The following is a 24241-nucleotide window of genomic DNA, read 5'->3' as shown; positions in this document are numbered from 1 at the left end:
AATTTGAACCTGGGATTTCTCACGGCATGATTGAGAATCATACTCGTAGAACAGCAAGCCACTATGCAAGGAATGATTTATGTGGTGACACTATCTGGGGTCCGTTCTTCGTACCTCGCTTAAATGATCTAAGATGATTTGGCAGATCCTGGATCTTTTCATCTCGATAACTGATCTCTCGCTAATTTGGTTCTTCAAACAAGTTCGCGAATCAGATTAGAATGTCTGGATGAACTGATCTGAGATCGCTGCATGTGTTGTGAAGGACAGATCTTTCGATCCTCGAAATCATGATCAGCAATGCCATGATTGGCTGACGGCACATCAGCGTATTGACATCATCTGATTAGTATTCAATTATCCATGTGAGCAAAATTACATCAAACTAGCAGTAAACGGTTTGTTAAATTTGAAACGCAATAACCTTCCACATTTGTTGTGAGCTGCAGGCTTTACACTTTCATGTGTCAAGACAAGAGTATTCATTATGTATTTTAATGCATATCAGTGTATTTAGTTCTACATTTAGAGAAGATTTTCTTGTATTATAGTAGTATTTTTTAATCAGTGTAAAGAAAAACTGGTTGTTTACAAAAGCATTTTAATATTGATAAGGCGTCTGCAACTTTTGTGAAGCATCAAATCACTGGCATATTAACTGTCAAAACATGTTCATGACTGCATAAATGTATTATTGCTTTTAAAAAAAGTCACATATTGTGCATTTCTATTATACACAATTTGTACTAAAGTAATTTAAAAAGTTCATGTCAATACATTTTCTCTTTGCACCACCAGGTGGCAGTCTTTGTACTTTTATTTCGAGGATGTAGATTGCATAAGTTTTATTAATATGTATAACTTCATTTATTGTATTAGTAACTATAAACTATATATATATATATATATATATATATATATATATATATATATATATATATATATATATATATATATATATATATATACATAGTTAACCCTTAAAGACCTAGAGGTATTTTGTGGTCATGTCACTGGCCTGTATTTTTATTTTTTATTTTAGCTGCCTTATTCTAATTTTACTAGTCAGCCTCAAATGTCATATATCATTTTAAACAGGAGAACCTGAAATTTCAATCTGTATCATTTTAGTTTATTTATTTATTTTTTATTTTTTGTTTTTCTAAAAACAGACAAACTTAATGGATTTTTTTTTAATTTATGAAAAACTAAATAATATTAATTTAAAAAATCAGTTATTGCAAACAAACCCTCCTGAAGTTTTTTTTTTTTTTTAGAAAGTTATATTAGGATGTTTTAAGCTTCCAACATAAATTCTGTCTATACACAACACTTCCTGAGCAAGTTATAGCAATTTATTTGAATGTTATTCTAAGGCGTTTTTCATTGAAAAACTGGTGCATTCTATTTATTGACAAACTAGATGCCCAAATGACCTGTTTTTTGTGTTTTTCTTACTTATTTTAGCAGTCAGCATCAAGTGTCATACATCATTTTAAACAGGAGAACATGAAGTTTGAGTCAATATCTTTTACATTTATAATTTTCTTTTTTGTTTTTTTAAAAACAGACAAACATAAATACATTTTTGTGGAATAAAAAAAAAACTTTTTTATTTTTTAGTTATTGCAAACAAACCCTCCTGAAGTTTGATTTTTTTTTCTTTAGAAAGGTATATTAGGATGTTTTAAGCTTACAACATAGATTTTGTCTACATCCAACACTTCTTGAGCAAGTTATATCAATTTATTTGAATGTTATTCTAAGTCGTTTTTCATTGATAAATTCTATTTCTATTCTCATTCTATTTACTGACAAAGTAGATGTACATAGAAGTATATACATAGTTTGACCTCTTTATAAGAAATTTATTTTCAGGTTATTATAAACAACAATGTCTTCAACAATAAACAAATAAAAAATAAGACTCAAAGAAAAAGAACAAGCAAATTGTCTGTAAAAACTATATACATATTTATATAACCAAATTGGAGCTTCCTGAAGCTTTATGTACAGGCTTGTGACCCTCTGTTGCTATGCCACTGACCAAAACAGTTTCTGTGGGCAACAAGACATGGTGCTACATCGCACCGTGCACACTTCCAGATTGTGCGCTTCTTGCACAGCTTGCAGTACTGCCGCCCCTTTGTTGCAGAGTCTGGTGTCCGGCTTCTCTCCCACTGGCTGTCTTCATCTTCATTCAGAAATGCCAGAGATACAGGTAGGCACTGTGCTCCTCTTAACGCCACATCACTGTGTTTTGGGACTCCACAGAGCTCTCTGGACAACTCCTCCATGAACTGCCCATGAGACATTGGCACACTCTGAGATGACAGGCACATCTCCTTGTGAAGTATATAGCTGTTGGTAGTTGCTATATCTATGAAGTGGTACAGTAGTGTCCTGTACCACCTGTTGGACCTCTTGTGCACAGAATAATACTGGAGGAGCTGGTCAGACAGATCCACCCCCCCCCCCCCCCCCCCCCCATATATTTGTTGTAGTCCACCACACAGCGAGGTGACGTGATGTTCTTTGCCTGCCATCTCCCAGTGTCTTTGTTGAGCACATTCCTGCTCACAGTGTCACCATCAAAGGCATTGTGGATGGTTGAACACACTGACACCTCCCTTGTGTCCATCCATTTTACAAACAATAGTTCTTGCTGTCTGATCCATCGAATTGAACCCCTGGGGCTCTGGGAGGTGAGTGCATTCTGCTTTGTTTGGGGAACATTTCTGCAGGAGTCCCTGAAAGTACCACAGGCAACAAAACCACTAGCATACAAGTCCCTAAAAAGTTTTGGGCTTGTATAAAAGTTGTCCACATACAAGTGATAGCCCCTCCCTAAGTATGATGGATCCATGAGGCTGCTTACTACATCATACGAGAGACCCTGACCTGACATGAAGCGACTTTTCCCAGTGTAGATGTTGAAGTCACTGGTGTACCCATTGCTGGAGTCAGCAAGCACAAACAGCTTCACACCCCACTTGATTGGCTTTGCCTTCATGTATTGCCTAAGTGCAATTTTGGCTTTCGTGGCCACCATTCTTTCATCGATGGAAACATGCTTCTTTGGCTACCACATTGACTTGCAGGCCTCTTTCATGGTAATGTAAAGAGGCTTGAGACGATGGAGGGGGTCATATTCTGGAGTGCCTTTTTTTCTGTCATTTTGGATGTCGTCCTCAGGGTTGCTCATGTGGACAGTTCTGCTTATTGCCATGAATCTGTCTCTGGTCATGACAGAAGCAGGGAAGTGTATGCTAAGGTGTGAGTCCCTCCTCCAATAATCTCGTACTTTTGGCAGTTTCAGCAGTGCCATGAAAATTAAAAGACCTACATATTTCAGAAATTCATCTGATGTCATCTCCTCCCAGATGAACTTTTTTTCCTTTGGACTGCTCCTTTTCAGCATTTTTATTGGTGTTACAACATATTTTTTTTTACTGCTACATCACTAAAAAAATGGCTGAAAATTTGAGCAGGTGAGTATGCAATAACCACAAAGCCTTGCAATCCAGGAGCTCTTTTCGGGAAAAAGTGTGGAAGCTGATGCGCAGTGTCTGCCACCTCGGGTCCATTCCATCCAGACCCATGGTCTCCTAAAACATGCATGTTTGCAAGTTGCCTTTCAACTCCACTTTCTCTTCTTTCCCCTCTTCCTCTTCCTCTCCCTCTTCCTCTCCATCTTTCTCTTCCTCTTTCTATTCCTCTTTCTCCTTCTCTTCCTCTCCCTCTCATTCTTCCTCTTTCTCGGTCTCGTTCTCTCCTTCTACCGTATACTGGTTCCCTTTCTGCTTCTCGTCCTGTCTCTTTCAGAGTAGATAGTCTGGAAGACGAATATGGTGTGGGCCTCACCTGGATACTTTGGCCCATCTGGGCATCCCCTTCAGCCTCAGAAATCCTGCTGCCACTGGGCAGTGCATTTTGTCTCTCATCCTCCTGACTAAAATAAAAAATGAAGATTGTGAATATACATGTGAATAATAAATAATACATAAAACAAGAACTAATTTCATTGTTATAGTTTTTCCCCCTCACTACACATACAACACACACAAAACGCCACAGGGGAGTATAACACACAGGTACATAGCAGGAGATCAAGTATTTTTAGGAAAGTAGATATTTTGTCATTATAAAATATATAAATGTCTGTCTTTTGTATCAGAAAATCATGACTAGACAAATGTGTGTTATGTGTTTTCAACATAAAGCCTATTCTAATTCTGCTGTAGTATATATTTATGTATAATATTTATTTCCACGTTTTGGGAGATGTTTTTGTCATCAACAACAACAAAAAAACATACACACACAAAAAATAATAACTTTCAGAATTAGCGCTTTACATGAGATTCGAACCTAAACACCTGTGATTTATAGCACATTGCTCTACCATTTGAGCCACAGAAAAGCATACTAAACTATTACACCTATATACACATATCACACACATTGTACACAACGATATTACTCACATGTTGTCCTCGAATGGATCGATCCCCTGGCAATAATTCTCCTCACTGCACCAGGTGTCTGCGTCAGATTCAGAATCTGACACTGCTGGATCACTGTCATGAGAGTCATTTGAGAACAGCAACTCCAGTACCTCGTCTTTGCTGTACCTTTGTTCTGTCATTTCTGTCAGTTTTTGTCAGTTCTATCAACATTGATTTCTCTTATATGAAAATTATATTATGCAAATCGTTTTTTTTTCTGTTGTTATTTGTTTTTTGTTCGTGCATATACCCTATAATGTCACTGTTCAAATAGTTGATTGGTGCTTTGCAAGACAAAAGTCTATGTTTATTGGTTGAGTAGAGAACAGTTTGAACCAATCTTTGCATGGAGGAGGGACAACGCGTTAGCAACCACGTCCGATTTGCCAAGAGACACAAACCGAGTCAAACCCTTTTGACAAATCAGTGTTGTCAAAATTTGATGACGTATCCACACTTACCATGGAGCTTCCGTAAGTCCAAAGGACTTGCTTTACATCACCGTAAAGCTTAGAATCCCTGCTTCACGCCAGTTTTTAAATGGTAAAGATTGCATGTGCGGATCAAAAGTTATTGAACATTAAATAACAATAGTGATTTTTAGCCGCGGGCGGTTGTCTCGGTCTTTAAGGATTAAAAATATTTACCATTTTCCCAAGTATATATAACTACTACTGTAAGAAAATATTAGAATTCGGTACTTACTTTCTGTATTATCTTTGCTTGAACTGAGCCGATCTAATCCTATTTATATGAATTTAACCTGCTTCCGATCAGGTTTGACCTAGCAGAACTGTTGCTATGACAACAACTCTTAGATCAACTTTGAAGAACGAAACGATCCTGGATCGTGTTAAATCGTCAATATCTAAATACAGCTAACTGAGTAATCCACTTACGAAGAACGGACCCCTGCTGACAAACTGGAATTCTATGAAAGACATAATGCCCTGTAAAACGCAGGACACCTGCAAGGGCTTGTCTGGGATTTAAAACCCCGGACCTCTCGCACACGAAACTAGAATCATACCCGGGGGTGTCCAAACTCAGTCCTGGAGGGCCGGTGTCCTGCATAGTTTAGCTCCACCTTCCTTCAACACACTTCAACTCCATGGAGCTTTCTAGTATATTTAGAAGAGCTTGATTAGCTGGTTTAGGTGTGTTTAATTGGTGTTGAAACTAAAATATGCCGGACACCGGCCCTCGAGGACCGAGTTTGGACACCCCTGCCCTAGACCAACGAGCCACTAAAGTGTTCACATTTTACATGGCGTCAGAAGTATCAGATAGTCAGAAATTTTTCTCTAACAAATCAAGGGCACCCTAAGCGAGAATCATACCCCTAGACCACCGAGCCACTGCAAAACAGCAACTTTACATGGTGACACTATCTGCCGACAAACTGGCAAAGCCACAACACCCTTACAAAACAGCAGACAACTGTAGGGGCTCAACCGAAATTTGAACCTGGGATTTGTCATGGCATGAACGAGAATCATACTCCAAGACCAGCAAGCCACTTTGCAAGAAATTTTTTATGTGGTGACACTATCTGCTGACAAACTGGAATGCTTTGAAACACCTTTTTATAAAAGCCATAATTTTGAACCTAGGACCTCTCGCACCAAAAGCGTGAATCATACCCCTAGAAAAACAAGCCACTAAAATCTGAAGTTTTCACATGGCATCAGAAGCAGCAGATAGTCAGAAATCAAGTGCAGAGAATTTGTAAGATGGAGGAAGTGTGTCTGAAACAATGCTGGATAGTCTATTGGGTGAGAGAGATCGTAGGTTTCTGCGAAAGGCAACTTGTTTTGGAGTGTATGGTGGCTCAGGAGTCCTGTGGATGTTGAGAGACAAAAGGAAATATTCCGATGTGTGTAGTGGAGTTACTAGTGTTTAATCAGTGAAGCAATGTCGCGTGTAAATAAGATCAGTAGCAGAAGTAGGTGCTCTTTTGAGGTCAAAAGAGGCAAGCAGAGTCTGGAAGTCAGTAGCTTGAGGTTTTTCAATGTGGATGTTGAAGTCACCAAGCACCAACAAGGGAGTGTCATAAACAGAAAAAGATGAGAGAAGAACATCCAGTTCATCTAAGAAGTGACCTAATGTACCTGGTGAGCGGTAGATGACAACCACATTTATGTAGAAGGAGTGGATAATGGTGGCTGCATGGAATTCAAAGGAGCTGATCTTTGCCAGTGACTATCTTTGAGTAAATTTCCATTCTTTGGAAATCAGTAGTCCAGTTCCACCCCCTCTCCCTGTCTGACGAGGAGTGTGGGAGAAAGAGAAATTAGCAGAAAGAGTAGCATGTGTAGCAGTGTCCTCCGGTCTCAACCAGGTCTCAGTTAGAGCCATGAGATTATAGTCAGAATGTGTAGCTATGGAGGTAATAAAATCTGCCTTGTGAACAGCAGATTGACAATTTCAGAGGCCCACGGAGAGAGTTGTGAAATAGCAGATGCATGTATTGAACGAAGGTTGTGATAATTATGCCTGCAGCTTACCTCCCGTGCTTTGCGAGTGTTAGTAACAACAGGAATTAGTTAACACATAATAAAAGTGCAATGAAAACAATAATAAGTGCCAAGATTAAGTAAACTAAATAAATAAAGTACTCAGGTGCTTTGTCAGTGTCTTTGCTCGGTGGAGTCGCACAGGTAGAGTCAATGGTCTTTACACTCGTCGGTCTTCACACGCAGTGAGACTAGCTGCTTATATACACCCCTGAGCGCTTGCTGATAGAATTCAGCTTGACATGCCTCGAAAGTTCCCACAATACAACAACAGAAACTGAGGCGAGGGGTGCAAAACCGACCGTGATCCACACACAAGCTCTTACAGTAACCAAGGAAACAGTGAGTAATATTTCTAGCACTACACACAAACAACTGAAAACAAGTCTAAATGTACTGACACGCTGCTGGTCTCGTTGCTAAAGTGCTTCTCCTTATATGGTTGAACAAGCCATCCTACTTCCCTTACTTACTTACATTGTCTATCCATCCATCTATTTATTCATTTTGTTTAGTAAATGTGTTATTTTTGAGGCTGACCTAATAAAAATATAATAATTTTACTGCCAGAATTTTAGGTGCAGGCTAGGACTGTCTCTGCCATTTGCAGATAACGTTGTTTTTTTGGCTTCATAGGACATGGACTTTCAGCATGCAGTGGGACGGTTTGCTGCTGAGTGTGACATGGCAGGGAAATAAACAGCACCTCTGAGTCAGAAACCATGGTGCTTGACTGGTAAAATGGTGGCCATCTCCAGTTTGGAGAGTCTTTACCCCAAATGGAGTACAAGTATCTGCGTTTTTTTTTTCATGAAAAATGGAATGTGAGATTAAAAGATGGATCAGTGGAGGAGTAGCAGTAATGCATTTGATGTGATTGTCTGTTGTGGTGAAGTAGCTGAGATGAAAGGCATTGTTCTAAATTTACCACTCAATCTAGGTTCCTACTCACATCTATGGTCATGACTGAAAGGACAAGATCTCGGTAACAACCGGACACATTTTGCAAAATGTTATGACCTGCTTGTTTGAGTTGCACCATAAAAGTGAGATGAGACAACAAAATAGCCTGAATGCAAATGATTTATTATAAAATGTAACTCAGAACAATCAATCAAAGCAACCAACAAATGTCTAGGCATAATAATGAAGATAAAGAACTTAGGATATAATCACAACAACACTTTAACTACATAATATAAGTAATGCAAAACAAAACCATAAAGTTAAAGAGTCAATGAGATGGCAGGTCTTGACATGAGCACTCCCGAGTAGCCACAGCGTCCAGGGGTAGCTAGCACAACAACTTTTATATACCCATTGATGAGTAATGCAGGCATCCAATCAAGATTTACCACATATTCCAATCTGGAGTTATGGGATTATCACAGTGTATTAATATTGTAAAACTAAATACTTGTCGCTCTGCCAAAATCATCAAATATTCATCAAGTTTGTATTCTACTCAAAACAGTAAATGTAGTAAACTAGAAATAATTTTGAATCTAAAAGTAAAGAAACTTTACTAATAAATAGATGATTTGTTTCTCATTCAGGGAGTCAGACAAAGAACATCATCGAAAACAACACTAGCTACATGAATACACTGAAGAGTAGAGTACAGATGTATCCGCACCTGTACAATCACTTGCAAAAAGATTTTAAGCAGCAGAGATGCTGTTTACCAGATGTTTATGAAACTGTTCTTCTCTCAGTTGCCATCATTGTGTTTACAGTAAACGCAAGGAGCGCAACACATTTCTACAAAATTTTCACAGAGGCACAACAAACACACAGACGCAGGGGAGAAAGACAGTGACTGTTTACATCAGGGGTCTCAAACTCGCGGCCCGCGGGCCATTTGCGGCCCTCAGTGCAATATTTTGTGGCCCGCGCCGACCGCTGTACACTGACAGAATCAACGGAGCGGGGAGAGAGAGCGCTCTCCGCTCCGCTAATTCTATCCGTACACAGCGGTCACTGGCATTCCCCGCCCGCCGTGTAAACAAAGGGGCAGGGATGCCGGTGACGTCACCACGCACCCCGCCCCTTTGTTAGACGCTGTGACGGGCGGGAAGTGTTTAGGAGGGAACTCGCGCCGGCCAGAACCAAGGTAAGCTGTTCCCGCCCCTGCCAGCCACTTAGCTACCTAGCTACAGCCTGCATATGTATTATAGGTAGATACAGACTGGTACAGACTGATGTGACTGGAGTGGGGTGGGGGTGTTTTTAAATGCCATGTTCAGAAGAACTGTTCATAATCTTCACTTAATGTTCTATTAATGTTTAGGACACTTCATGTTCAGAAGAAATAATTAAAACTGTTAATAATGACATTTGAGGACTTTTTTTGTGAAATCCCTTATGCGGCCCAGCCTCACCCAGACTTTGCCTCCTGCGGCCCCCAGGTAAATTGAGTTTGAGACCCCTGGTTTACATGGACATCAGTAACTGACTGTTTAATGACAGTGGAATGTTTGATATCGCACATTGTATAAGAGAAAAAAAAACTGCATTTCTCGGTAACTGAGATGCACTCAGTATGTCAGAAAGCCATGTGCGTGTGTAGACTATCCTGTCAAAAAACGCGTTTACATGTTTACACTCAGAGAGCAGCATTTACAGCAGATCCTTAAGTCCATAATATTTTAGTGATATTAACATACTGGCTTTAAACAATTCTTCCTCTCCCACTTGTTTTGGCAACCCAACTAGTCGTCTCTCTGCCGTCTGAACACTGTTTCAGGTAAAACAGTCTTTAAAGCTATCATATATATTAATGAAGTTGCCCCGAATACACAATAGAGCGCACTGATTGGTTTGAACAAAGTCTTTCTCATGAATGAATGCAGTGCACTCAGAGACGTCATGAAATACTTCCAGGTACAGACAGACAGTCTACATGCTGAAATACACGTAAGGAAGTGTATGGGTAGAAAAGTCCAGTGTGACCACGGCTTAAGTGCATGTGAATGGTTTCTTTCCAGTGTGGATCCTCATGTGTTGATTAAGGTATGATGAGCGGCTGAAACTCTTCCCACACTGAGTGCATGTGAATGGTGTCTCTCCAGTGTGGATCCTCATGTGTTGATTAAGGTATGATGAGCGGCTGAAACTCTTCCAACACTGAGTGCATGTGAATGGTTTCTCTCCAGAGTGGATTCTCGTGTGGTGTTTAAGGTGTGATGATTGGCTGAAACTCTTCCCACACTGAGTGCATTTGAATGGTTTCTCTCCAGTGTGGATCATCATGTGTAGAATAAAGTTTGATGATTTGCTGAAACTCTTCCCACACTGAAGGCATGTGAATGGTTTCTCTCCAGTGTGGATCCTCATGTGTTGATTAAGGGATGATGAGCAGCTCAAACTCTTCCCACACTGAGTGCATGTGAATAGTTTCTCTCCAGTGTGGACCCTCATGTGGTAATTAAAGTGTGATGAGCTGCTGAAACTCTTCCCACACTGAGTGCATGTGAATGGTTTCTCTCCAGTGTGGATTCTCATGTGTAGATTACGGGATGATGAGCAGGTGAAACTCTTCCCACACTGAGTGCATGTGAATAGTTTCTCTCCAGTGTGGATCCTCATGTGTAGATTACGGGACCACGATAAGCTGAAACTCTTCCCACACTGGGTGCATGTGAATGGTTTCTCTCCAGTGTGGATCCTCATGTGAATCTTAAGAATGTATTTTCTTCCAAAACTTTTTCCACACTGAGTGCAGGTGAAACAATTCTTGTCTCTCCTTTTTAAAATACCTGTCTGTAAAAAAGTTTTTTCCTCAATTTTGACATGATGTTTCTCCTGTTTACTCCCCTCGTTTTCTTCAATTAGGTCTGAAATAAAAAAAAATAAAACATTAGTTTTCATTAAGTCTTTTCATTAAGTCTTAAAGGGCACCTAGGTTACCCCTTTTTTCGGATTTAATATAAGTCTTTTGCGTCTCTAGAATGTGTATATAAAGTTTCAGATCAAAATACCCATCAGATTTTTCATTATACCTTTTACAAGATGCTGTTTTATACTGATTTCCAGCAGGGTGTGGTTTTGTCGGACTGCGCCTTTAAGCCGAGTTCTGCCCGCCCACTGTTTCTACATGCCTCCTCCCTCAGCTGCGTCAGACAACAGACAGACTTAAAGGAAGAAGGTCTCACGTAGCGTTTGTGAGATACTACAGTAAGAACTAACCTTTACTAATCAGTATTGTGAAGTTGCATTGATGAGTCACACACACAATATCGTTACAAAGTTTACGCGAGCACACACACACACACACACGCAAACACACACACACACACACAGATACACACGCAGGCAGGCAGGCAGACAGGCAGACACACAGAGCGCGCTTAGCTTAGTTAAGGCTAACCTCAAGTACTGTGTGGATATCTGTTATGCTAATGTACAAAATAAACCTGATTTAACTTCCACAAACCGGGATTGAAGCGTCTTCTTTTATAATTGTTCTGACACGCGGCTGTGTTGATGAAGTAAAGCTGAAGTAAAACGCTGTAATTAATTACACACATACTCAGTTTTAAAACACTTTAAACATGTGAAACTTACTCTTAATCACATTTGATGATGATTGCTGATCCTAGCGAACAGAACAGACCTTTTATTCCTGGTTGCTTTGCGTATGTCTGCCTGGTCTTGTTGACATATACACGTGACTACCGGAACATGTTAATGCGCGCAGCTGTCAATCAATTCGGTGGGCGGGGGGACCGCACTCCTACGTAATGGTGCAATCGATTTGAAAACAGCTCCAATTGGCCGACCCTTTTTTTGTAGTTAAATTGAAAAAAAAGGACTGGGTGTGTTCATATCACACCAGTATGACGGTCTATACACTATACCAACACACAGATCTGTCCAAACAGCTTGAAAAGTAGATTTTTTACCATGGGTGCCCTTTAAGTCATCCTTATTTATCTAGTGCTTTTACAATGTAAATTGTGTCAAAGCCACTTAACATAGAAGTTAAAGTAAATTTAAACTGTCAATCCAGTTTTCAGAGTTTCTAACATAATTGATCATAAAAGTCATTTTGGTCATATTGATCAGACACAGATTTGAAAGCTGTAAATGGCCTATTTTTATTCCTATATATTCACAATTACAACAAAATGTTTTTCTAAAATGTGTAAAGCAGACAGGGAATACTTGTATATTCTGTGCCTGACTGGTAAACACACCAGAAAAAAAGGTTATTGGGTAACAGCTGAACAAACAGCTGAATTTTTGCCTTGCAGACATGAGACATGCCTGTCAGCATCTGCAAAAAGCAGGGGTTCTCAACCTTTTGCAAGCTGGGCCCCCCCAAAGCCGGTTTATTGCAGCTAGGGCCCCAGTGACTCAGAGAGGGTACAAGGACCTTACATTTTTGAGGCTTGCTTAGCTTCTCGAAGAGAAATCAAACAAATGAGCGCTTTCTAAAGTCTATGAGCACAGCACACACAAATAAACTAAATTGACATACTGCAGTTATATTTCGAAATGTGTTTTTTTTTTATATTTATAACATTTGAATACAGTTCAGCAACATACATCACACAACCTGACGACAAAGGGAGCTGACAATTGAACATCACTAAATTTACCATCACCTCAAGATTAAACACTGATTTCATACAGGGTTCATACAGACACAGTCTAATGAAAATCAAAGACTTTTAGGCACTTTTTCCAGCATCTACTTTTATTGTTGAAACTGACATGCAATGTATTGACCACCTGAAATGTATTCTCAGCAACCCATAAAAACATTGCATAGGAACTATTAGCAAATTATTGTTATAATTAAATAAATGAGGTAGCCTTCCCAGTATAAAATAACAGTAGCAGACCTAACTTTATAGCTACAGCTCGGCAGAGTCAGCACAGGTATAAAAACAGGTGGTTTTATTCCTGATGAGAATATTTATTGTTGTCAGACTTCACTCTCACATAAATACACCTAAATAAATCAATCAAAACTCATAGCTAATCAGGATAGCCTGTGCGTGTAGGGGGAGAGTCAGAGGAGGGGAAGGTCAGTAAAAATTAGCATAAAAAAGGGAGTGTGAGTTTTGGGCACGTGCTGATTTTCACAGAGGCAAAACAAACACACAGACGCAGAGGAGAAAGTCAGTGACTGTGTTTACATGGACATCAGTAATCGAATTATTTGCCAAATTATTAAATGGTGGATTTTAATTGCAGTTTGGCTCTTTCATTCAGGAATTTCATTCGTGTCCGGTGACAAACGAGATATTTGATTTGAGGAATTGCTGGAAGCGTGTATCTTTCATGCAATGTTTGTTGCAAACAAAAAAAACCTCCACATTTCTCTAACTTAGATGCACTTGGTAGGAAGCGTCAGAAAGCCATGTATGTTATTATAGTCACAAAATGCGGGTGTAAGTTTTATTGTGGTGCTATCATGTTTACAGTGGATTTTTCAGTCCATAATATTGTATAGATATTATCGTACGGTAAACTTTATTAACTTTATCAACCATTTGACTAAGGTCTGTCTTTAAACACTGAAAGAGTACTGCTGACGAACTAACATTGCCTCTGAATAAACAAACAAAAACCACTGGTCGCTCACTTAACAAATCTGTAGAGACAGGACAATCAACACATACTGGAGCTCTGTCTTTTATTAAAGGAGACGAGCAGGATTTCACCAGTTTCAGATGAGAAAAGCTCTCGGGTAAAAAATGTTCCTTAGACATACATTTCTGTCACGCGTCGCGTGCAGCATAATCCACACGCGAGTCCAGCTACGCTATCATAGAGGGAAAATAAAAACAAAACCTTCACTGCAGCAAATTATAAAACGCAACACTGACGACCAAATATTTCTTGTTCTCCCACTTGGCAACACAACGTGGCGTCTCTCTGCCGTCTGAACACTGTACAGGTACAAACAGTCTTCAAAGATATCATGCACATTAATGAGGTTGCACCGCATACACAATAGAGCGCGTTGATTGGTTTCAACCAAGTCTTACTCATGAATGAATGCAGCACACTCAGAGACGTCATAAGGTACTCCCAGGTAGATGTTCAGTCTACATGCTGGAATACACGCTAAGATCTCATGGCCGTGAGGCAGCTTCAAAAATTCATTTTAAACCGGAAGTACGAATTTGCTCAAAATAACGCAAAAACAACCAATTTTCACTTTTTGGTGAAATATGTGTTTCCTAATAGTGTTTTTAGCAGTGTGGGACACATATACGACTGTCAACAACTCAAAAAATGTGTTTTGGTGTTTTGTGACCCTTTAATGTCAGAAGTAGAGTATGGTGGTATTGTTATTTTGGACCATTGTCCAGTCTCACTAAAACTGTTTTCCAGGCAATGTAATTGCCCAATGTACATGACGGTTAAACTCAATACTATTGGCAGATGACGATTTTGTAAAATTTGATGATGCTCAAATAGATTTCTACTTTGAGACAAACGAATCCCCAGAGATAAGTTAAAGCATCCTATTGGATACTCTGAAAGCATATATAAGAGGACAGATTATTTCAGATCAACGTAGTGCAAATAAAACAATGTCAAAACGGCTTACAGAGATTATGAATAAAATACAATGGATCAGCTGCACTCAACATCACCTTCTGAATAGCTCCATAAAGAAAAAAAACTTCTTCTGCAAGTCAGTGGCGTAGCGCAAAATGCAGAGGTCCCCCTGCAGGGATCGCTGACGGGGCCCCCTGATGAAGGGGGGGGGGGGGGGGGGTGTGGATACGTCATACGTCAATTTGCATATCACTAGCTTCATCACGTTCTACCGTTTCTGTTTGTTTAACAGCCAATGGTTAATAAAGGGGCATTTATAATTGCACTACACTTTATATATGCATGTTTATTTAACTAAATTTATTGCTGTTTGAATACAGTATATCATTATAGATGTGTAGTGAATGTGCAGGAATCTCTCATATGTAATAAACTCAGACAAGTTCAGAAACTGTCACTAATGTCTGTGATTGTGAACAAGAAAAGAATAAACGGTCCAATTAAATTGTTAAAATAAAGTAGAAGTAGATCGGTTTGACTGTACAAGGGAAATACCTTCACACTGCCTGTGCTAAATCATTTGTCGTCGGTACGCAGAGGGGTGATCTGCTCTCGGGCTGCAGGTGGGAGAGGCTGCTGTAGAGGACTGACTGGGCCGCCTGTCAGTGCTGTGAGGCGGGGGAGGGGCCGGCGGCATCACACGCAGCTCGTTGAGAAGAGTAGGGACGGTACAGTATGGACAAATGACAGTCTAAAAAAAATCTCCAATAACACAAAAAAAGTCGCTAGATTTGTCGCTAAGGGGGTCTGAAAAATCGCTAAATCTAGTGACAAAGTCGCTAAGTTGGCAACATTGGCGGCAAGCAATCAGAATTAAGTAGTCCACCGCTTGAGAGGTGTTCAGAGAACACAGACGTGTGAACTTTGGTTCCGACCACAGTTGTTCCCAAGAGTTTGATTATTGCGTTCGTCGGTGGATTTTTAATTATTGAAAATCACGACGACGAGGGGCCCCCCCTAATCACGCCCCCTGCTGGCCCGTCCGCGACGCCACTGCTGCAAGTAGAATATGACTCCTTGACAAGTGAAAAGACGTTATGAACGAGCTGGCAGGTTATTTTGTTACCAACTGAAATGATCCTCTGCAGTTGGTTTTATAGTTGCAGCTCTGAGGAAAACAAAATTGAAAGTAATGAGGTTTTTTATTATTATTTGGAATTACCATCTGTGATTCAGATCAGTTGGCATCAGAAGGAAAATAACACCTTCTGAAATTGAAAATGCAATCAAAAAAGTGAAAACCGGAAAATTGAAAAGTAGATCTGGCCCTGGTGGCTTCCCAGCTGAGTTTTATAAGAAGTTTACTGTCAAGCTTACACCCCTGTTGTGCAAGGTATTTGCTGAAGCTCTTGTCTCGGAATCACCCCCCCTCTTTATGACATCGGCTGCTATAACAGTACTTCTTAAAAGGGAAAAAGATCCACTTAAATGTGAATCTTATTGTCCGATCAGCTTACTCTGCTGTAATTATAAGATCCTGGGGTGTTTCTAGAAAACCTAGTGAGAGCTTGTTTAGGAAGCCAAGGTGTGTCTGATTGGCATTGCAACTAAACTTTCCAGGACACCGGACCTCCATGACTGAGTTTGGACATGCCTGCTTTAGGGGAACGAGGCAGGAATACCCTCTGTCCCCTCTGCTCTTTGACATTGCCATTGAACCTCTTGCAATCGTAAAGAACTCAGATAGCTTGCAAGGAGTTTTCAGAGAGGGACAAGAACATAAGTTCCTGCTATATGCTGATGATCTTCTTTTTCTGTCAAATCCAGATACATGTATTCAAAAAGCTCTTACAATAATTTCAGAACTGGGAAATGTTTCTGGATACATAGTCAATCTAGCAAAGTGTCTCCTTTTCCCTATCAATGATAGAGCACAGCAAATGTCGTTCTAATCCTTTCCATTTTCAGCAAGTCCTGATAAATTTGTATATCTGGGTGTGAGTGTGACACGCAAATATAAGGATTTGTTCAATAATAATTTTAAAACAACATTAGACAAAGCCAAACGAGACATGGCATGGTGGTAAATCCTTCCTTTATCTTTGGATGGGAAGATGAATTCCATTAAAGTGACAATACTACCAAGATTTCTGTTTCTATTTCAGACTGTGCCTGTTTTTTTTTTGTCAATTCATTTTTCAAGAAGTTGATTACCATACTTTCTGGACTATAAGATTCTACTTTTTCCCTAGGTTTTGACCATGCGGCTTATACAAAGAAGCAGCTATTCTGTGGATTTTTCTTCCACCGCTAGGGACGCTCTGATCGGAATTACCGGTAGAATAAAAAATAAGAGACGAAAAATCTATGCAAAGAAAAATAGACTGCGCTACTTTTTCTTTAGCAGATAGAACACTCATGACAAATTACTAACTGGAAATTATATTCAAATCCTTGCCCCTTCATCATGGAAACCACACAAAGAAGTTCATATGATTCAAGTTAAGTTAAAGGCAATCGGGCTTGCTACCCAGGAAGGAAACTGCGCTGCTGCACGCAAGCTTAGCGTCAACGAATCTATGGTGAGGCGTTGGAGGCGGCAGCGAGAAGAGCTCATGCAATGCCAAAAGTCGAGAAAAGCTTTAAGAGGACATAAAAGCAGTTGGCCTGAACTTGAAAATGTCCTGGAAGACTTGGTGAACACACATAGAGCATATGGCCGAGGTTTATGCATTGTAAAGATCAGACTGAAAGCCAAAACAGTCTGCCTCAAAATGAACATCGAAGGTTTCAAAGCTGGGCCATCATGGTGTTTCAGATTTATGAAACCTTTCCAATAGAGCACGGACCCCTCTCTGTCAGTAACTCCCTCCTGACTATCAGGAAAAAGTTGAAACCTTCCACAAATTCGTTGAAACAAAGATAAAAGAGAACTCCATTGGACCAGACAACATCAATAATATGGATGAAGTACCTTTGACGTTTGATCTGCCTCTGACCAGGACTGTTACCAAGACAGGTGCATCATCCGTGTTGTTGAAAACAACTGGCCATAGGAGAACGCACTTTACCTGCGTTCTGACATGCACGGCATCCGGACAAAAAATTCCACCAATGGTGATTTTTAAGCACATAACTACGCCCAAAGAATAACTCCCGAAAGGTATAGTGGTCAAAGTTAATACCAAAGGTTGGATGGTGGAAGGCCTAATGAAGCAATGGTTAACGAAGTGCTACGGTAAGCCGATTTTTTCACCAGAAAAAAACGCTGCTTGTTTTGGATAGCATGAGGGCCCACATCACAGATTCTGTGAAAGCAGCAATCAAGAAAACAAACTCCATTACAGCTGTGATTCCTGGAGGTACAACAACGTATTTGCAGCCACTTGACATCAGTGTGAATTGGGCATTTAAAAGGTGCACTCCGGGTTGAGTGGAAGACTTGGATGACAAGTGGTAAAAAGTCTTTCACAAAAACTGGCCGCATGCAAAAAGCATCCTTTTCTGATGTCTGTCAGTGGATCCAAACAGCGTGGAGTGCTGTCAAAGAATCCACCATTACCATTGGGATCCGAAAGGCTGGACTGCTACGCGAAGAGAGCGGTGCACTTTCAGAGCTAAATTTACTAGAGGATGAAAGCAACACAGAGATCGAGACTGATGGAGACAAATGTGACGAAGCGCTTCTGAGGCTGTTCAACTCCGACACTGAAGAAGATGAATTCATGGGTTTCAGCAAAGATGATTAAAGTGACTTGTGGTTTCAAACACAAGAGAAATAAAGGTGAATAAATACCGTTTTTTTATGTTCTGTTTTTATCAGCAAAGTTGCTGCCGTGTTAAAAGGCAATGTTCAGAAAGAATCTGTTCAGGTACATACATACATGTACAGTTTCAGTACAAAATCGTTCTGTACATGCAGTAAATTTTAAATTTTTCAACATAGATATCTGCGGCTTATAGCCCGGTGCGGTTTGTATAACTTTTTTCTTTTTTTTTTAAATAGCGCGCATGTGGCTTATATACAGGTGCGCTCTATAGTCCAGAAAATATGGTAATTGTATTTTTACATTTCTCTAGGATAAGAAAATTCCTTGCATAAGAAAGGAACTCTTGGAAAAAAGAAGGAAGAGAGTGGATTGCCAATGCAAAATTTCTGCTCCAATTTTGTTAAATCCATTGTTCCCCCCCTCTCTTATAGATTCAGCGTTCCAATGATGGTCTAGGAAGGGAGTTAACTGTGATAAGAACCTGTTAAAAGATGCCATATTTTTCTCATTTCAACAGTTAAGAACAGACATTGAGATTCCACACTCTAATTTTTTAGGTACCTTCAGGTCTTTGGTTTCGTTAAAAAAACTTCTCTCCTTCACTGAACCAACCAAAAGCATGCTGTATAGATGAATTGGTAAACATGAACCCATATCAAAAAGGTGTAATGTCCATGTTATATGAAGTGATCCAAAGAACTGCCTCTACTTCCCTAAATCGTATAAAGCAAAACTGGGAAGACCAACTGGGACTAGAAATATCAGATACAGCCTGGCAATATGCCATAGAACTGGTACACTCATCTTCTGTATGTATTAGACATGGTCTTCTTCAGTTTAAGGTGCTTCATAGGCTTCACCTATCTAGGAGCAAGCTGGCAAAAATGTATTCAGGGTCAGATTCATCTTGTCCCAGATGTGGTTTGGAGCCAGTAGTTCAAAGTCATATGTTCTGGGGATGCCCTAGATTACATCATTTTTGACCAATATTTTTAGATAATTTTCATCTAAATGTAATAAAGATATGGATCCTAATCCTTTGATCTCAATTTTTGATACAGTGGCAGAAGAAATGTACCTGTCAGCTAATCACGTCGAAATCATTGCCTTTTCTTCTTTACTGACCAGACACCTGATTCTTCTCAGGTGGAAAAAGACGAACCTGCCATCCCACAATCATTGGATATTAGAAGTGTTATCACATCTTTAACTCGAGCACCTTAAGTACACCATCCGAGGCTCTACAAAAAAAGTTTTATGAGGTTTGGCAGCCTTTCCTATCCTACACTGAACGCTCAGGGGTTATTATATCCTAAGTGAGAGTTTATCCCTAATTTCCTGATTTGTTTTTACCTATTTTTATTTTTCTCTTTTTCCCTTTTTCTTTATGGGGTATGAGTATGTCTGTAGGTATGTACCATGTTAATTTGTTCTTTAATTTGTTGTGGAAAAATCAAAGACTTTTGAAAAATCAATAAAAATATTTGAATAATAAGAATGTAAGCAGTACTAAATAGTTTTTTGAACAAGTAATAATCCCATTAATCTAGTTATAGTACATGTTCCTGTTGAAGATCTGTGAATTTAAACTATTTATTCATTAAAGAAGGACAAGCCATTCTCATACGTGACTTTGTTCTTTGAGTGACTGAAATGTAGGCAATAGCTATGTTTCCATCCAAAAATGCAAATTAAATTTATTTGCAAAACTGGAATATCACAAAAAATATTCAAATAAATTAGCGTTTCCATCTAATGAATCAAAGAAAACAAAATCGTCACTTCCTGATTAACTAGCATGAAATATCAACAGTAAAAACAGAATTTACTGCAGTAGGAGAAGCTACATGAATCTTTTCTTTATTTAATAAAAGACTTTCACATCAGAGGATAATGCCGACACACAATGAACATGTGGTGGTGTTTGAAGCAATGAGATGTGGAGAACAGACGCTCTTGACTCGCTCCAGACACTCTGGAGGTCATTAATAATATAATAACATTAATACTTAAACGGTTGAGGTGTTTTAGAATGACCAAAACAGCATTTCTCATATTTTTTAAATGTCTGGGTAAACAGACACTTTTTCCTCTTTGAACACAAAACATTTTCTTTTGAGAAACTTTTTAAATAATTTGGAGCAGTAAACATGTATGGCTAAATCATACAAATAAATCCTTGACTTCTGCTGTCTTCTTTTGTTTCAAAAACACAGATTTCTTTACAGTTTGAAACAGCATCTTTGGATATCTTTTCTGCTGGAGATACTGTTGTCCTTAAAACAAAATGTAAAAAAAAAAAAAAAAAACTTACATATACAGATAAACGGTACAGCAGAAAATATTGGCGGTTTTAAAACCTTGACTTTTTTCAAACTGCGTTATACCTTGAAAACAGTTATTGTCCTACACCTCAGCAGCACAACACTGTTTTTAGGATCTAAAAATGTATTCTTTAAAAAAAAAGTCTCAAGCAAAAAGATTCCAATTTCAATGTCTGCTGGTACTTGAAGAATATGGTCAATATTCTGATGAACTTTACACTCAGATGTTTGCATATCATCAGCATGCTGTAATCCATTTCTTAAGCAACAAAAGTCATTTTAGACTAGTTTGTTGGCCAGTTGTAATCAGTACAATGCTAAACATTATTGTTCCACTATGATTTTATTGTTTTGTCTCCTGTCGTCCCACAACAACAAAATATAGTTTAGAATACAATATTTTATAATAATTAATTAATTCAGTGTCCATTTCATTCAGCATATTTCAAATTAGGGGCATCCACATTTTCTGACATACTTTAAATCAGGGTTTCTACAGGTGTCACCAAGTTAAATTTAAGACTTAAGACATTTTTTAAGACCATTATGAATGAAAATTTAGATTAAGGAATTTTTCAAATGCCCCAGATGAAAAAGATTTTTATTTGTCCTATCAAAAAATATAATATAAAATATTTAATAATACAATAATAAATCAATAATAATAATAATAATAACAATAAAATATTTTACATATTTCTTAGCAAAAGATCTTAAATATTGTGTAAAAACAAGAGAGCTCTACTTGGATCCACACTTTTTTTTCCAAAATAAACTTTCTTTAAAATAAAAAACAAATTCACAAATGTTTTACTAACTATAATAACTATACTAAACTATAATAAACTAAATCTATGCACGACAATCTGTCCAGGTCGATGTCCTCAGCAGAAAAAACATAGAGCACGTTTAAACAAATGAAGCACGAAAATAATTAAAGCATTATGATAAATACAGTTAAAATGACCTTTTTGAATGAAAGGTTAAAGGTTTTATTGAGATGGATTGTTGGTGATTGTATGGGTTTCGGCCAGATTAGGTAGCAAAACATGAAAAAAGGAAAATGAAGACTTGTTTTAAAAAGATTTAAGACCTACAACACAATCTTTCAGTAAATTTAAGACTTTTTAAGGCCGAAACCTTTAGGTTTTTGAATTTAAGACATTTTAAGACCCTGCGGCTATTAAATAGGGAATAGCCCTGATAATTAGTTATTATAATAATGATGATGTAATTGTAGATACTGTCTGTGAGAACTAGTAACAACTACTACAAACAAGTTTAAACCCATAAAGAAGTTGATGAAAAAAGGGAATTGTGATCAACGTGACATATGCAAATGGAAAGTACTAAGCCAACACCATCACTGTAAAAGCAGATGATCTCTTCTATGGGAATACTGTAGGTCAAATATTGTCAGCTCAGTTAAACTTTTTTAATTTATTGTTTTTATTTGTTTTATATAGTGCCAGTGCTCAAGGACGCTTTACAAACAGTAGGAGAACAAGAAAAGCAATAACCTTAAGAAGGTTGAGAAAATGGGAGACTAATAATACATAAAATAATGATAAAAGACACGAGAACAAGTAACAAATGAAACTCATTCCTTTTTTTCAATGAGTGCTTATGTAAATTTAGTAGAACTAGGCAGCACACTCAGGACTGCAAGATGGATTTAATTTAGTATTATTATTAAAATATATCTGAATGAGGATCAAATGACTTAGTTGGTGTTTGAGAATGAAAATTAACCTGTTTGTTCCTGCAGATCTTCCTGTTTGACTGTGAATGTTTCTTCAATCTTCACATCTTCACTCTCCTCTTTATTAAACGCCATCTTTATAACAGTGTGGAGATCAGTCGCTTCAGCAGGAGTTTTTCTGTGTTTAGACACTTTATCCTGTTTAAAATGAACAACACAATAAAAAAATGTCCTGTTTAAAAAAAAAATAAAACAATGAACAGAAACAAAATAACTTCTCTTCAACACTTGCTTCAACAGTTTCCTTATATGACAGTCATTAACAAACAGAAATCAGGTAAGTCTGAGCAAGAAACAATAGACACAAATGAGCCGATTAAGACTAGTACTCCATTTCTTATATATAGTGATGTATTCTTCGAATAGAATGTCATTATGCTATTTAATGAATTAAACCTTCACTAAAACACTTATTACATATTTTACTGTTGCTTTATTCAAACTTTAACAAATGTTGTTAATTATTGTCTTTGTTTTATTTATTTTATTGTCTGCTTACAGCAACGCTGTAGAACTTATTTTGCACAAGACAAGAATTTCCTCTTGGGAACAAATAAAGTTTATCCTATTTTATTCAAACAATAGACCTTACTGTGAGTAAAATAATACTTCTTTGTATAAACGGTTAAAATAATATTGTCAACAGCAGGCACATTTAGCATTAAACGAACAACCTGAAATTTTAATCAGTCGGTTTACATCTGTGTAAAAGCTTTAAAAACAAACCTTTCTCCAGTTGAATCACAGTGTGGGAGCGGCGCAGCTTTATGACATCACACCACCATGCCACAATAAAAGTCTTTTTTTCCCCCCCATTTATTCTTTATCATGACTTATTGATCCATTTTTCCCTCGTTTTCCACTTTATACTTTATCTGCTTTCTGTTTTGTATTTGTAAGACCATCATTTATGTTAATTGAATAAACCCATTTACCCCCACTAGATCTTTGCCTTCAGGTAGGTTGGTAAGAGGTTGCATTTTCTTTAAACGATTGCATTTCTTCATCCATAGCTTTAACCCATTTACTTGCATTCACTGATGTTACCACCTCTTTGTATGTTTGAATGGGGAAACATCAAATTCTCCAAAATTGCCTGCCAGGTTCCAACCTATATATGTAATAGGTTGAAACTTATTTATAACCAAATAAACAAACAAAAAAACAAAACAGTTGTAAAGAAGCTTTTTAAAATGACTGAAGAACTTAATAGAACGTTGAACAGTGCATTCACGCATGTTTAGATTTTACAATTTATAATGTGAGCATTCAGATATTATTTGAGTGTAAATTCAGAATGTGCAACTTACCTTTTCAGTCTTCAATGAAGAAGTGGGATGAGAAAAGGCATCAGTGGGTTTTTCTTTGTATGTTGTTGTTAGTAATAATCCCAATGTAGGAATCTACAATCGTAGTTTGTCCTCCAAAGTTGTTTTCTTATAGCAAAATAAGCCAATGAAGATTCTTTTAGGAACCCAGAATATATAGATGCAACCCTGCTGAGATACTGGATCTGGAATGTGATTGGATAAGACTCAATTGGCCCCCATTAATGCTGGTATAAAGATGCAAATGAGCAATGGGGAGCAGTGAAGACTCAAGACACATACAGTGGGGGATGGGAAGTTCAGCAGCTTTACAAATCAGTTTTACAGAGAAATAATGATGTATTGGGAAAATAAGTGGACTTTAGCCATCTTTATTTGTTTTGCTGCTGTTGTTTTATAGTACTATTGATGAAAGCTTTTTTTTTATTTTGGCTGCTGCATTTTGTAGTTAATGTTGATACACTTATGATATGTAACACATTTCAATTAATTTTTTCCCAAGCCTGGTTAAA

The 24241-nt window shown here is 38.1% G+C and overlaps 1 protein-coding gene and 1 pseudogene across 2 annotated transcripts in view; both read right to left on the bottom strand.

The window, feature by feature from the left end:
* The window catches only part of LOC148680587 (uncharacterized), a 232162-nt pseudogene extending 209621 nt beyond the window's left edge, over positions 1-22541 (bottom strand). The window contains exon 1 of the transcript XR_015942576.1: positions 22392-22541. The product of XR_015942576.1 is annotated as an uncharacterized LOC148680587 (transcript). The remainder of the gene's footprint in view (positions 1-22391) is intronic.
* Positions 8090-22362, bottom strand: LOC148680588 (uncharacterized). Its single transcript, XM_088650765.1, has 2 exons — positions 11026-22362; positions 8090-10860 (listed from the first exon to the last, which is right to left on the bottom strand). The coding sequence occupies exon 2, from the start codon at positions 10694-10696 to the stop codon at positions 9983-9985; it is 714 nt and encodes a 237-aa protein (XP_088506891.1). The 5' UTR covers positions 10697-10860; positions 11026-22362; the 3' UTR covers positions 8090-9982.
* Positions 22542-24241: the final 1700 nt, after the last annotated feature.

This window comes from Danio rerio, chromosome 4 (genome assembly GCF_052040795.2).
Source record: "Danio rerio strain M-AB ecotype USA chromosome 4, GRCz13ab, whole genome shotgun sequence".
Classification (NCBI taxonomy): Eukaryota; Metazoa; Chordata; class Actinopteri; order Cypriniformes; family Danionidae; genus Danio; species Danio rerio.
The sequence above is the reverse complement of the archived record's forward strand: the minus strand, read 5'-3'. Positions and strand labels throughout refer to the sequence as shown.